Raw genomic sequence first — 14,413 nt, forward strand, 5'->3', positions numbered from 1 at the left:
GAATCAACAAGAACTCGTACCGATTCCTTCAAGACTTTGTTGCAAGATCAAAACTTGTAATGACGTTCAATTCAAAATCAAGTTGCCAAGACTCTTGAATCAATGAAATCTTGGATCAACATCACCCTTTGCCGCAACTTTGAGGTGAAGACCATCCAAGCATTGTTTCAAGCTCAAAACTTGAAGCAATCATTCAATCGTTCGTCCAAGATCAAGTCATTGCGACCCTTGAATCAACAACCTACTCATCTACATCAAATTTGAAAACTGAATCAGAGGAAAATTATAAACATAGACTGTAACCTACAAATTCAAATCAAAACAAATCTACTTTGTACACGTGTTCTAGTTTTATTCGTTACAAAATTTTCGTGTTTACATGGATATGTGGAAAAACAAAACTAAAAACATTTAAATCATATTTTTCTTCTTATAAATAAACAGCACTGAATCCAATGCAACTGATGATGCCCCAAAATGAACTAGGTTCTCTTAGAGTTTTATACCAGTGTCAATGAGAGGCTAAATAGAAAATTCAAGTTAAAAGATAGTAATATAAGCGTGTCATTGTTGGATTCTACCAATGACAGTCTAAGAGATTGTGCATGTCTTGATTCTTTTCTGCGTCTAGTAACTTAAGGACTTGGTTGCTCATGAACAAAATCTGAAGTACAAAGATAAGGACAAGAGTCTTACCTGCAGAACCTAATGAAGATGATGAAGCCATGACAGACTATCAAACAGTTAACCTTCTCCTCTTTGCAATAAAACAAGCGCTCTTAAACAATAGGTCTTTGATGCAGAATGAGCAGGGGAATTGCAAGAGCAGTGATCAATGTTTATATACTAAATGTTCTCCTAACTGATCTCCTATTAGAATCAGCTTAGGACAAACAATTCAATCTTATTAAACAGGTGAACAAATATAGTCCTAATACATTCTCAAGTCCTCAAAACTTGGACTGCTATTAGAATTAGTAATCCTCAAAACTTGGACTGCTATTACAACAGAGCTGGACAAGGCTTGGAAATGGTATTTGTACATACCCTCAATCATGTTGCTCACCCGTAGTATAACACATGATATATCAAGTGACAAGTATTTTGGTTACATTTAAAAATTTCTCAAGGGGTGTTAACAGTATAGCGACACATGGTTTCCTAAATCAGTTTCAGTTAAGAGTTTGTTAGAGAATTGTTTAAGTGTTATTGGGATATATACTCAACACTCCTCATAATTATTTATGTTTTCCAAGATACATAAAAAGACAGAAGCGCTCTTTCTCTTCAGTTCATCTTCCTCATTTTACTGAAAGATTGCTGATCTTCTACAATACTTAAAGAGTAATAAGCACATTTATTTCTTATCATGAGGTACAAAACATGAAATGCAGAATGATAAAAAGAACAATATAGCCTAAACCACGTTGTCATTTCTTGCATATTCATCTTGTTCAACGCTTCTTTGTCAACGAGATAACCAGGTTAATGTACTGGCAATTCTCCATTTCCATGTGATCAAGGACATCTTCTTCGAACCGGTGAAACAAATCGTCCATAGCTGCTTCTCCGAATTGGGTTGCCAGAATAGGCTCTCCCACAGCCCTTATATCAGTGGCAAGTACGGCAGCCCTTGCCTTTCTATCAAGGCCACTGTCAGCATGCTTTATATAAGAGTCCCAATCATTTTTGAAAACTTCAAGGCTTTGCAAAGTAAAAGATCCTTCAGCCTCGATTACATCTTCAACCTCCTTTGTTGTTGGTGCATAATATGGCAGATTGAAGATCTCCAGTTTTTCCTTCTCAATCAAACCCTGAAATTCATCTAACTGAATAATGTTAGTAATTAGCAAAGTAGTTATTGAAGGAAACAAGTACATTTTAAGACTTTGTTGGGAAATTCGGGTTCCTTGTCGTTAAGATTAGGGTTCGCTTTAGGCTGCTTTTTAGTTTTCGTTATATATAGGATGTGTTTTGTAATTTTTTAGAATAACAAGTCAGTTAAAATGTATCCCTTAGTTTGTAACTCTATCAGCAATTTTGTTTATTTGTTTTTTCATTGGTTTCATCTCGATTAGAGAAGTAGTTAAAAAGTGGCCATAAACTTGCGATAGTGGTCGTAAACTAATGTGGTTCATATTTAGTTGCTTTTATTTTGTTCCTATTTGGTACATAGATATTTAGGTTTAATTATCTAGGCCACACATTACCTCTAAAACCATATCATTGAGTTTGACTCCGACAACTTCCCAAATGCAAAGTGGGTCATGGCTCTTTATGCTGCCCATTGTGGTTAGGACCATACTTCCTCCGGGGACCAGCTCTTCTGCTCGTGACCTCAAAAACACCGTAAAGTCCTTTTTGAATTGCTCCAAATACAACTTATACACAGCATATGGGCTTGTTTTTGCTATACATATGTTCTTCTTGTTTAGTCCCTCTCCTTCCTTGGTCATCAAACCTTTCGGAGCCTACACAGTACGTTTTATCATAATAAATACCATGATTAATTAAACCACCACGAAAAATATTAGTAAGTGTATGAGGGGTTAAAAAATAAAATAAAATAAAACAATTCACACCTCAGAGATCCACATAAGGGCATAATTAGAGTGAACAAAGTGGAGAGAATTGTTTGGAAAGAGCCTGCCATAGAAAGAACCAGGCATTGCAGTAATGAAACATGGCCCCAACTTCTGTTCTTCCTCAAGTTTCTTGTAGAACCCTGGCAATGACCTGAACACAGTGTTGAAATCGTTCCCAGGAAGATCATTCAAGAAGGCTTGGAGTGAAGGAGATGGACGGTTCAGTTTTTGGAAGGTGGCATGGATGTTGTGTATGATATCTGATACCGCCAAAAGGGTGTTGGGTCCGGAAGAGCATCCCAAGTCTGCTATTTTCAAACAGTCAGAGAAGAGTGTGCTGCAAAGCTGCTCTATGCTTGCCTTAACTATGGGCTTCACCGTCGAAATCACAGCTCTCTGAAAGAAATTCAGACAGCTGAATATTATTAAAAAGTTTTTAATTTTATGAAAACAAGTTCCCGTCATATTAAAAAAGATCATTAAAATCGAATATGATCAACTAGGAAAGTTCACACAGAGACAAAAAAAAGAAATAGAGAAACAGATGCTGACTAACTTGAAGTAGAGAGTTGGTTGCATAGCTTGTTTTCCCAATTCCTCCATTCATGTGAAGCACTTGCTCTACCTCCATTTTAGTTTGTGTTCTCGAATAATGCTTCTCTACACTCTTAATTCTGGTGCCTATTCTGCTATAAGAGCTGCATATTTATAGCAAAATACTTACCTCATGCAGCTTACGTGTTATTAGGTATATAGTAATTTTTTGTGTATTTGGAACCCCGTCACGCGATATTATTAGTACAGTAAAATTATCGTACGTGTATTTGTTTTTTATCAATATATTCTAGAAGTAAAACATATCAATTATGTCATCACACATATTATACATATAATGGTAACACTAAATGATGATATTCCCGCTTTCTGTAAGTTTTAGTACTTCACAACCTAAAAGAATATGAGATGTTAGTAGACAAATAACTTAATATTTTCTGTGAGTTTAGTAAAGAGAATTGCTAAGTAGACTAAATTTGTAGACTAATTTGCAAATTAAATGATGTGTCACTAATAAAAAATAAGCGCTTTAATCAACACTAAAGTAATAATCATATCTTCAATTTCCATGTTATTTACTTACAAAATTTAGTCTACAAATTTAGTTCCCCTAACATTACCCTTTAGTTAAAGAGTAGGTGACTAGTTTACATACGGCTCCATGCGTCATAAATGTGACATCATCTATAAATCATAGGTATAATTAAAGGATCCGGCTTCTCTGCCCTCCCACTTCTCATACACTCTCATTCCCTCATATTTTGTATTGTCACGGTTAAGCCACGTCAACATTTTATATTGATTTTTTTTATTAAGATAATAAAACAAAAAACAATAGTAATATAAAATGTTGACGTGGCTTAATCGTGACCGCACAAATAGGAGGGGATGAGAGTATATGGGAAGTGGGAGGGCAAAGAAGTCAGGTCCATAATTAAATTAGTCTAACAAACACTTGTTTGGCGTCATTAGAATCTACATCAATCAAGCTTTGGTACATTACATGATGTCCATTAACAAATGTCGTTTACTTTGAAAGAATCTAAAACTTGAATCCATGGTGTTGGTCTTGTCGCCTATGAATATGATTGACTAAGAACTCGTTTGGATATACTCTTAAAATAACTGAAAACGTTTTTTGTTCAAATATTTTTTAAACCAATCCTTAGTAAAAATGCAAGTAAATCTTGAAAAAAGCACTTTAAGTGCTTTTGGTACCCAAAAACATTTTTTTTAATAGCATTTTCAGCCATTTTAAAAGCACATCCAAATGAGCCATAATTATGGCACAATTCCGAAGTATTCACTATTGAATTAACGGCATGCCATGCAGCATGAAGATAATTCCGAAGAATCCACTATTTATGGTGTTGGTCAATTTTTCAAGTGTTTTAATCGTTATATCTTTATTTAAAAATACAAAAATTGTAATTTAACTTTTAAAACACCCGGACCATACTGTTAAACTTCCTAAAAAATTCTTTAATGGATAAGGAATAGGAACAACTTCTTTTAAGTACTAGTTTTTCTGGTTTGAAGAACTCCCATACATCATTAATAGTGTTCTCTTAGAAGATTGTAATGTTTTTTAATTTATAAAAAAATAAAAAATAAAAAATAAAAAAAAACCTAGCTACTATCATTTTCACTAAAAATAAATTAAAGAAATGCAGTAATTTGTGTATGTTAAGTTTATCTGTATACGTGGTCTGTGTATCAGTAAATAATCAGTAATGTGGTTTGCTTTCTTATTTTGCGTTAAGAATTGAAATCTTTTAACATGATGCAATGTATATAGGATAACGTTATTCACACACTTTTTTTTTACTTCTTACACACTCCTTTCAACTTTCAGCTGTCAAATTGAATAAATTGAAGAAGATCAATGGTAAAAAATTAACAATGATGTGTGAAAGATAAAAACGAATGTCTAAATAGCACTATTCTATGTCTATAGTACTCCAATTAAGCTACCAAACATTGACTTGGTCTTGTAATAACAATTCACATTTCATATATAACAGTACGCGCATAAAGGAGTTTTATGAATTGAATGTGCCAAAATTATGTTTTATGAGAGATTTAAGTAACGCGACGAAAGATGTTTGTTGTAAGAACATTACATCTTCACACCGCATGATATTGGATGTGTGGAAAAAAAAGAAAAAACTTAAAAAAAAAATACGAAATCCAATGCAACTGATGATGCCACTAATGAACTATAGGTTCTATTTTTACAATTTTATACCAATGTCAATCAAAGGCTAAGTAGAAAATTCAAGTCAAATGATATATATATATATATATATATATATATATATATATAGTATAATATAAGTGTGCCATTGTTGGATTCTACCAATGATAGTCTTTTGAGCAAGTGTTACTTACACCTTAAGTTATTTGACTTCTAACTAAGAGATTGTGCATGTCTTGATTCTTTTATGCGTCAACTTGGTTTTATATCCTACTACATGCCAAGAATCCAAATATCAATGGAAGAAAAACTAATTTCAGTCAATTCATATTGAATTACCTTGTTTACAAACTAAATTGTACATTTAAATGCAAAACAAGGCCAAATGAGTCACCTCCTGAGTGATCGGGCTAGAACAAAGAGCGTGGGGCTGAAAACTAAGCTTTGTCGCATTTCTTGCATAGAGCTACAAGAACAGTTCTACCCAAATATCAACTTCAGGGCACGAAAAACGAGAAACCTCTTTTGATATCAGTCGAGTCCGTTGATCTTAAGGCAAACCGGTTTGTATTCAATGGTAGGACGATTCAAAATATCCTATTTTAAATATCTTCTGCATCATCCCTTCCATTCTTCTTCAAATCCCCAAATCTTGTTTAGAAAGCACTCCAACTCTTCATCTGCCATCGTTAACCATCTCGTACTTGATCGAATTTAATGGTTGCTAGTTTCTCTAATCCAAATATCCAATATGTCGTTCTCGATACCCCTGAACCTCCCATGGTTATGGTTCGTAACAAAGGTGAAGAATAAGCTATTCTAATGGGTCATAGTCATCTTATATTCCGAGTTTGGTAGGAAGACAATGAGAATGTGTCTGCAGATCTTCCTAAGTCCAAGTACCGAATCATGTGTGCCAGAATCCACCCTTGCTATCTTGATCTCGATTATGATGTGAAAATTATGTTGACACTCAAATTAAACCCTCTTTTTATCAATTGTAGCAATGTATGTAAGTAGGGATCGTTGTAGACCGGGGATTAGGAGGGATTGCAAAATCACTTGGAATTGACTCAAAAACGTAAAAACAAGTTTAAAACACTAAACTAGACTCAAAGAATGCAAAACTAAACTTTAAAACACCAAAACAAACCAAAAGACTCAAAACAGCACCAAAACACTCAAAACTGCCTTAAAAACACAATCTAGGCAGTTTTGGACACTAAGCACCAAATTGGACGAATTTGGGTTTTAACTTGAATCAAAACACTTAAAAACACAAAGTAAAACACTTACTAACTAATTTGACACCTTAAAACAAAGGGGGATTGGTTTTGGACGAATTTAAAAACAAAACAAACTTTGTAAATTAGAACAGATTGTAAAAACGAATTTGATTTAAATGGGTGAATGGAAGGCTAGCTAAGGGGTTCATCTCCACACATGTTATACTTGCATACAAAACGGTTTCCAATTGCTTTTCAATAAACCATGAATTCTCAATGCCCCAAGTTAATTAGTTCCGCTTAAATTAACCCTCAGATTTTCCTAACGTCATTGAATTGGATGATTGCATACGACAACCCAAAACATTCCCCACAAGTCCCCTACATGATTGCATAATAGAGATACAAGCAAGAATCATTAAGTTCTATGAAAACCATAAGCATTGACGAAGCACTTGTTACTATGATTGCATGAAACTTATGCCAAGAATTTACTTAACGTGATTGAGATCATCAACCTTTACTACTTGTGAATATAATTCCATAACGATTAGGTGAAATTTCCTTATATCCTAGCATTCAATTTATGCATGATAATTAAGCGTGCACTCTCAACCAACACACACAAATCAATGTAATCCACATAGATAAGTAAATTGAATTCACAACTTATGAAACGCAATTAGAAGTAATCAAATCATAACGCAAGCATAAACATGTATTTCGAATCCCCCCCTAGCCAAGGGGAGGTTTAGTTCCTCATACGCACAAAACAAAGAGAATTGAATTTAAACATTGAAATCAAAGGAAAAGAAACACCTAGAAATTCCAGCGACGCGAACTTGAATTGCATGAACTTCCGAGCTTCCTTCTCCTCCTCCTTGGTGCGGCAAAGGTTCTAGGGACTAGTTTAGGACCTTAGGTGTATGGATGCATGGTTATGGAGGGATGTAGTAGTGTTTAGGGGAAGGGAATGGTGCGGCAAAGGTGTGGAGAGAGTTTGGACGAATTTCTGGAGTGAATTGTGAATTGTGGTGAGTGGTGATCTGATTTAGGGGTTAATAGGAGTATATATAGGCACTTAAAACCCTAGGGTAATCAGATATGGACTTGGATAACCCAAATCCACAAGGAAATAGGTCTAAACAATCAGATTTTGCAAGGGAAAAGGGGTCCTAGGTGCGGCAGGGATAGGATAAGGTGGATAAGGCTTCTAGAAAGCCTTGCAAGGCAAGGAAATCAGATTTCTAGAAGCTAGGGTGCGGCACCAATGTAGGGATTAGGGATAGGGCTTCTAGAAAGCCCCAAAACTGATAGGAAATGTAGGAAACTCACGGCAAGGAGGGGAACACTCTAGAAACTTCTCATTTGTGTCCTACAACACTTAGGAGTCCTTCTAGAATTAGGAAAACATGTCTCAATCCTCCCTTGACTTGGAATTCTTCTCCTTCTTCATCTTGGACTTGGAAAACTTCTTTGTTGCTGAAACTTGATGCCATTTGGATTTAACTTTCCTACTTCAAGTAGGAAACCTTGTTTGAGTAGGAATCTTCATCTTCAAGGAATCCTAATTCAACTAGGAAACCCATTTTGACTAGGAATCCTAATTCAACTAGGATTCCATCTTCACTTAGGCGTTTTCCTACTTCGACTAGGAAACCTTGTTCAAGTAGGAAACATCATCTTCAAATCTTCAATTTCGTCCATCCTCTTGGTTCCAAGCATATGACATTCATTCCAAGCTCAACTTTGCTCCAAAAGGCTCCAAAATGCATCCTTTTTCATACTTTGCCCTTAGAACCTGAAAACACATAAAACTAGCTTAAAAGACTACTTTACTAAGCAAAAACACTATAAATGTACAAGAACAAGCTAAACTAAGGCGCATAAATATGCTCCTATCAGATTACGGTTCCCTTTATCGCCACTATGGAAGGAGATTCTTGTTCATTTTCAGGTCAATCTCTACCTCGACCTCCATTCGTATTATCTCTTATTTTGACCATCTGAATGACTAGTTCCATGCTGAGTTGGGTTTATCTGAATTTGTCATTCTTTATCAATTCCAGAAAAGCACCAGTATCCTTTACATTTTTCAATCTCAATCCACACTTCGATGGCCTGCCTATATCACTGATCTTCCATGTCACGATAAGGATTGGTACAAAGATATTCTCTTTGTAGAAGGAAACTGGGAGGGTGACATATCTAAACTAAGAGTCTCTTATAACCTGGAAGTGACATTCCATACAAGACATTGATCAGAATCTCGGCCAGTGCCATTCTGAGCTTATAAATAAGGCGTTCAAACTTATCCTCTCTCCATTCCAGGCCTGAAAATGGCTTAGTGTGCTAGATAAAGAAACCGCACACGGGAGGGATGGCCTTACTGACCTCTATTCTAAGTGCCTATTCCTAACCCTGCGTGGGTCAACTCTGAAGACTCACTCAAGTCTTCAAAGCCTTCCAAAGATGCCCCTGAAGTAGAGAAAAAGAAAAGGAAGAAGGGAACTGAAGATGCGGTGTCAAATGCGGCCTTGATTAAAGCATCCAAGAGAAAAACCAAGTCAGCAAATGGTTTTGGGATCTATTTAGATAAGGTTTTGAAGACTGTGAGGCTTGCCTCCATGATATGAGACAATTTGTAGCAAATTTCTGTGAAGCAAGGTGAAGGAAAAGGTAAATCTATCATTCTAGAGACATCAAAGTCGTTGTTGAAAAAGCAATCACAACCTTCCACATTCTTGGCTCCTGGTTCTATAACTGCCCTATTAATAATTAAACTCTAGTTGGTGGTCCGAATACCCTAGCGCCTAACACATCATCCATTTTGCCTGGCTGCCAGTTCGGAGTTGTTTTGCTTTGATTTTCTCAGCTATCGCTTATGCCGATTCCAGGGAAATCCAAACTACAGATGACCTCAAGGAGATGTGTTATCAAAGCAAATACACGGTTATTCTCCTCAATCTTTCATGTATCTTATTATTTATGTGCTCCGTTTTCTTATTCCTACCTTGTTATATCTTTCCTAGGCAAACGCCTAGATTGAAGCTCTGATCTGGGCCTGATGCGAAGAAAATTAAGCACTCAAATTAAACCCTCTTTTGACAATTGTAGCAAAGTATGTAAGTAGGGATCGTTCTAAACCGGGGATTAGGAGGGCTTGCTAAAACCTCTAAACTGACTCAAAAACAAAAAGAAACAAAGTTAAAAATGTAAACCAAAGACTTTAAAACAAGAAAGTAAAAGGGGGATTTGGGTTTGGTGAAGTTGAAAGTAAAACAAATAAACTAAAACTTAAATAGATTTTTAAATAGGAAGATTATAAAACGAATTTGAGAAATAAGATGATGGATGGATTAGTTAGAGGTCCATTCTTCACACATGACACACTTGTACATGAATCGATTTCCAATTGCTTTTCAATAAACTATGATGCTCAACACCCCAGATTGACCATGATGCACAAATTAACCCTCAGATTTTCCTTTACTTATTGAATTGGAAGAATGCATGCGACAATCCAAATTATTCTCTAAAAAGTCCCCTATATGAATGCATAATAGAGATACAATCAGAGATCATTACGTTCAATGAAAATCATAAGTGTTGACGAGGCAATTGTAACTATGAATGCATGATACGTTTGCCAAGAACTCAATTAACGCGATTGTGACAAGCAACCTTCACTACTCATGAATATAAATTTGTAACAATTAGGTGAAACTCATTTATATTCTAGCATCTAATTCATGTATGAAAACTAAGTATGCATCCTTAATAAACATACAAGAATCAGTTATGAAGAAAATAGATAATTGAATTGCAATCATAACTTATCAAATCACAATTGGAAGAAATCAATTCATATCACAAGCATGTTCATGGCTTCAAACTTCCCCCTAACTAAATAGGGGTTTAGTTCCTCATGTTCACAAAACAAAGATAAATAGAATTATACATTGAAAACAAAAGAAAGAAAACACCTAAACGTTCCAACGATCCATGTTGGATAGCAAGCACGTACAAGAACTTTCCTTTTCTTCTTTGCTGCAACACAAGGTTGGAGTGATGTTTTGAAGGGTTGGTTATGTGGAGGAATGGATGGGTAGGAGTTTAGATATGTAGGGAGAGGCAAGGAAAGGCTTAGAGAATGATTAATTTCTGGATGATTTTAATGAGGCTGCTGCCATGGGTATTTATAGGGAGAGGATGGACTTGTTTAATTCAATTTTCTGGTGGAAAACAAGTAGGTGGCTCACGGCAAGAAGGTGGAGGATAATGGTGGGTTAGGTCTTGAATCATCCACTCAATTTCTGTGCACAATCTACTCATTTTCTGTTTAGTTGGGGATGAATCATCCACTCAAATGTCATGGTGAGTTAGGCATTGCATCATCTCAAATGTCATGGTGAGTTAGGCATTGCATCATCACTCAAATTTCTGGTGGAAACCAACAAGGATGCACAGCAAGGATGTGATTTTAGGGATGAATCATCTACTCAATTTCCTAGTGGGTTAGGTATTGAACAATCACTCAAATTTCTGGTGGAAGTGAGTCAATACCCACGGCATTGATGAATTTCTGGGGTAGGCATGGTTTTGAGTGAAATTTTGGTCAATCCTTCTAGAAACCTATCCCTTCTTGCAACTTGTATTTGTTTCACCAGATTTTTAGCATGTTCCTAGCCTCGTTTGATCTTTAATTTCGTCCAAACTCCTTGCTCCATGCATATGCACTTCATTCCAAGCCCAATTTTGCTCCTAAAAGCTCCAAAATGCTCATTTTTGCATACTTTGATAATAAAACCTGAAATTGCACGAAAATGACTTTAAACACTAAACTAACTAAGGAAAAACAACATAAATGCATGAGAACAAGCCAATTAAGTCGCATAAACATGCTCCTATCAGGGCCCAAGCAAATGAGAACTCCCAACTTGAGCCTGTTTATAAGAGTGAGTTAAGATGTAAGATCAAGGCTGAGTGAGACTTGCAGGAGAGAAGTACTAGGCTCAAGATGTTATTGGTCGTAAACATGCTCCTATCAAATTCCCCCACACTTAGTTTTTGCTAGTCCTCGAGCAAAACAAAGAAACAAAACAAAACCAACAAACATAACCTAAACCTTCTAACGTTTGCCTCAGGGATTTCCAATGCACATGTCATGTTAAAGATTATGATTCCCACAGATTTGAGTCAATTTAACACTTAAGCACATACTTAATCATAGTCACAACTTACAAGTTCACAATTAACCAATTAAAACAATGTTTTGAATGTAGTAACATGCCTTAGAGAATTCCCTCAATCCTTACAAGATATGCACTCTATTTTCACTCAGATTTTCTAACTACACACCCTATACTAGTTATATGTGAGAGAATTGATGTAGATATAAAAACGAATGCTCACATATATGTATCACAAAGAATGCAATTTCCGGAGTTAACAAGCATGTTTAGATATGATCTCATGAATGGAATGCTACTACTTAGATGCGAGAACCAGTGACACCATATGCTCATACCAAATTCAAACTCCACAAATTGAAACACATAACACTCAAGATAGAAGTTAAGGGTTGCAACGGGGCTTGGGGTTTTGGTTAACAAAGAAAGGATAGGGAAAACAAACATTCTTCAAGCATTAGTACGCAAAGTAATGGAATTAAGACTTAGAATTCACTTAGATTGCAGAAATTAACTTTAAAACACAAAGGGAAGACTTAGACAACTCCTTAGGGTCGAATTCATTGTTTTGGACCCTTACTTCAACAAACAATACTTTGGAACACTTTTTCACATCTTTTCAACTCTTTTTTTTTTTTTTTTTTTATTATTATTATTTTTTTTTTCTTTCTACCCGTGCCTATGGCACACAATTGACAAAAAAAAAACTTCCTCCACACTTGGTTTCTGCCACAAAGAAATTCAATTTGAATCATGCTTACTATACTTTAAGAACGAGGGTATGGATAGTCCTAATCTAGGCTAGGTGAGGGTAATGTGGGTTAACAAAGAAAAGGCTAAACAAGGCTCAATGGGGTTAACACCTACAAAACATAATGACATAGGGATTCATGGCTTTTTGGCTAAGGTGGTGGTCACTACACAACTTTATCTTGAATATGTGTTATGCTAATCAATAACATGCTTTGAATAAAATGGGCATGAGTTCTAGTGTTTGGAACTAAATGATGAAACGCCTTCTAAGTAGCAACCAAGCAAAGAATAATGAGATCATGCAACGACTTTAGAAAACAAAGAATGCACAGATTTTGACTCTCCAAATAAACGTTTTGGCTCAAGTCTCACAAGGTTGTAGCGTTAATTTGAGTTCCTTCCTTCAAGCATGTTACAAAAACTGATTTTTCCTTTAAGATTACATGTGAATTCATAAGTTATAACCACAACCAAGCATAAACCAAAGAGTAAATCAAACTTTTATCCATGTTTATAACTTTCTTTAACCATCATGCAATTACAAACCGAATCCTCATCATTGTGTTGGAAGGTACCCTAAGACACAAACAAACACACAAAAACAACTCTTTTTGGGTTTTTAAAACAAATTTTCAAATTTTTATGGGATTTTCGAATTTTTGACTCAAAACACACTAAAACACAACAAAACAGCTTAAAAAAAGGCTTAAAAACAGTGAAAAACAACATTAGAAATTATGAGTGAGAAAACCCTACGAATTTGCATCAAAACACTTTGGTTACCCCCCCCCCACACTTAAATCAAACATTGTCCTCAATGTTTCAAGCATATACTAACACAAATAACAAACAAACAAACAAAACAGCAACTAAGCAATTTAACATGGCATAAATGAAAACAACAACAAAGGGAAGGGTTTAGGAACGCAAATCTGGAATTTGGAGTGCTCTCTAGGTCTTCCTTTGTTGCATGCATGGGTTGCCTCCCAAGTAGCGATTGCTCTCTAGGTCTTCCTTTGTTGCATGCATGGAGTCCACGGCATGCAAGAGAATGTCATCCACGGTATGCTCCTCAAAGTTCTCGTAGTATGGCTTCAAACGATGCTCGTTCACCTTGAATTCGTGTCCCGTTTTCAAGCTTTGGATTTGGACTGCACCATGAACAAAAACATTAGTAATAACAAAAGGTCCAATCCACTTGGAACGTAACTTACCAGGAAACAAACGTAAATGGGAATTGAACAATAGCACTTTCTGCCCAATTGCGAACGTTTTGCCTCTAATCATCTTATCATGGAACGCCTTGGTCTTTTCCTTGTAAATGCTTGTGTTCTCGTATGCCTCGTGCCGTATCTCATCAAGCTCATTCAATTGGAACTTCCGGTGACTTCCCGCTTCATCGAGGTTCATGTTAAACTTCTTGACGGCCCAATGAGCTTTGTGCTCCAACTCAACGGGGAGATGGCACGGTTTGCCATAGACAAGCCGAAAGGGGGACATTCCAATGGGTGTCTTGTACGCTGTACGATACACCCAAAGTGCATCATCTAACCGTAAACTCCAATCCTTCCTCGTTGGCCCAACGGTCTTCTCTAGGATTTGCTTGATCTCACGGTTGGAAACCTCGGCTTGGCCATTAGTTTGAGGATGATAAGGCGTAGAAACCTTATGATTGACATTGTATTTCCTCAATAACGCCTCAATGGTCCGGTTGCAAAAGTGTGACCCTCCATCACTAATGATCACTCGTGGCATGCCAAACCTTGCAAAAATGTTAGTTCTAATAAAATCTGCAACCACTTTAGAATCATTAGTCCGGGTGGCCTTTGCTTCCACCCACTTTGACACATAATCAACCGCAAGCAAAATATATATAAAACCATACGAAGAAGGAAATGGACCCAT

General features: G+C 36.1%; 1 protein-coding gene and 2 long non-coding RNA genes across 3 annotated transcripts in view; 2 read left to right on the forward strand and 1 right to left on the reverse strand.

Annotated features, from left to right (window-relative positions):
• The window catches only part of LOC126585295 (uncharacterized), a 49,442-nt gene extending 47,113 nt beyond the window's left edge, over window positions 1-2,329 (forward strand). The window contains exon 2 of the long non-coding RNA XR_007610424.1: window positions 2,185-2,329. This is a non-coding gene — a long non-coding RNA (uncharacterized LOC126585295). The remainder of the gene's footprint in view (window positions 1-2,184) is intronic.
• LOC126585289 (salicylate carboxymethyltransferase-like) lies at window positions 1,218-3,304 on the reverse strand. Its single transcript, XM_050249686.1, has 4 exons — window positions 3,142-3,304; window positions 2,583-2,981; window positions 2,211-2,471; window positions 1,218-1,814 (listed from the first exon to the last, which is right to left on the reverse strand). The coding sequence occupies exons 1-4, from the start codon at window positions 3,214-3,216 to the stop codon at window positions 1,455-1,457; spliced, it is 1,095 nt and encodes a 364-aa protein (XP_050105643.1). The 5' UTR covers window positions 3,217-3,304; the 3' UTR covers window positions 1,218-1,454.
• A 5,163-nt stretch (window positions 3,305-8,467) lies between these two features.
• On the forward strand, window positions 8,468-9,734 carry LOC126585296 (uncharacterized). The gene is made up of 3 exons (XR_007610425.1): window positions 8,468-8,520; window positions 8,633-9,515; window positions 9,596-9,734. It is a non-coding gene; the product is annotated as an uncharacterized LOC126585296 (long non-coding RNA).
• The last annotated feature ends 4,679 nt before the right edge of the window (window positions 9,735-14,413 follow it).

Source organism: Malus sylvestris, chromosome 10 (genome assembly GCF_916048215.2).
Source record: "Malus sylvestris chromosome 10, drMalSylv7.2, whole genome shotgun sequence".
Lineage (NCBI taxonomy): Eukaryota > Viridiplantae > Streptophyta > Magnoliopsida > Rosales > Rosaceae > Malus > Malus sylvestris.

Excerpts from the sequence above, each read along its gene's own strand:
- LOC126585289 (XM_050249686.1), bottom strand. The coding sequence starts at position 3,216 with ATGGAGGTAGAGCAAGTGCTTCACATGAATGGAGGAATTGGGAAAACA. Across the intron at positions 2,982-3,141 it reads CAACCAACTCTCTACTTCAA|AGAGCTGTGATTTCGACGGT; the intron begins GTTAGTCAGCAT and ends AATTTCTTTCAG. Across the intron at positions 1,815-2,210 it reads TCAATGATATGGTTTTAGAG|GGTTTGATTGAGAAGGAAAA; the intron begins GTAATGTGTGGC and ends GATGAATTTCAG.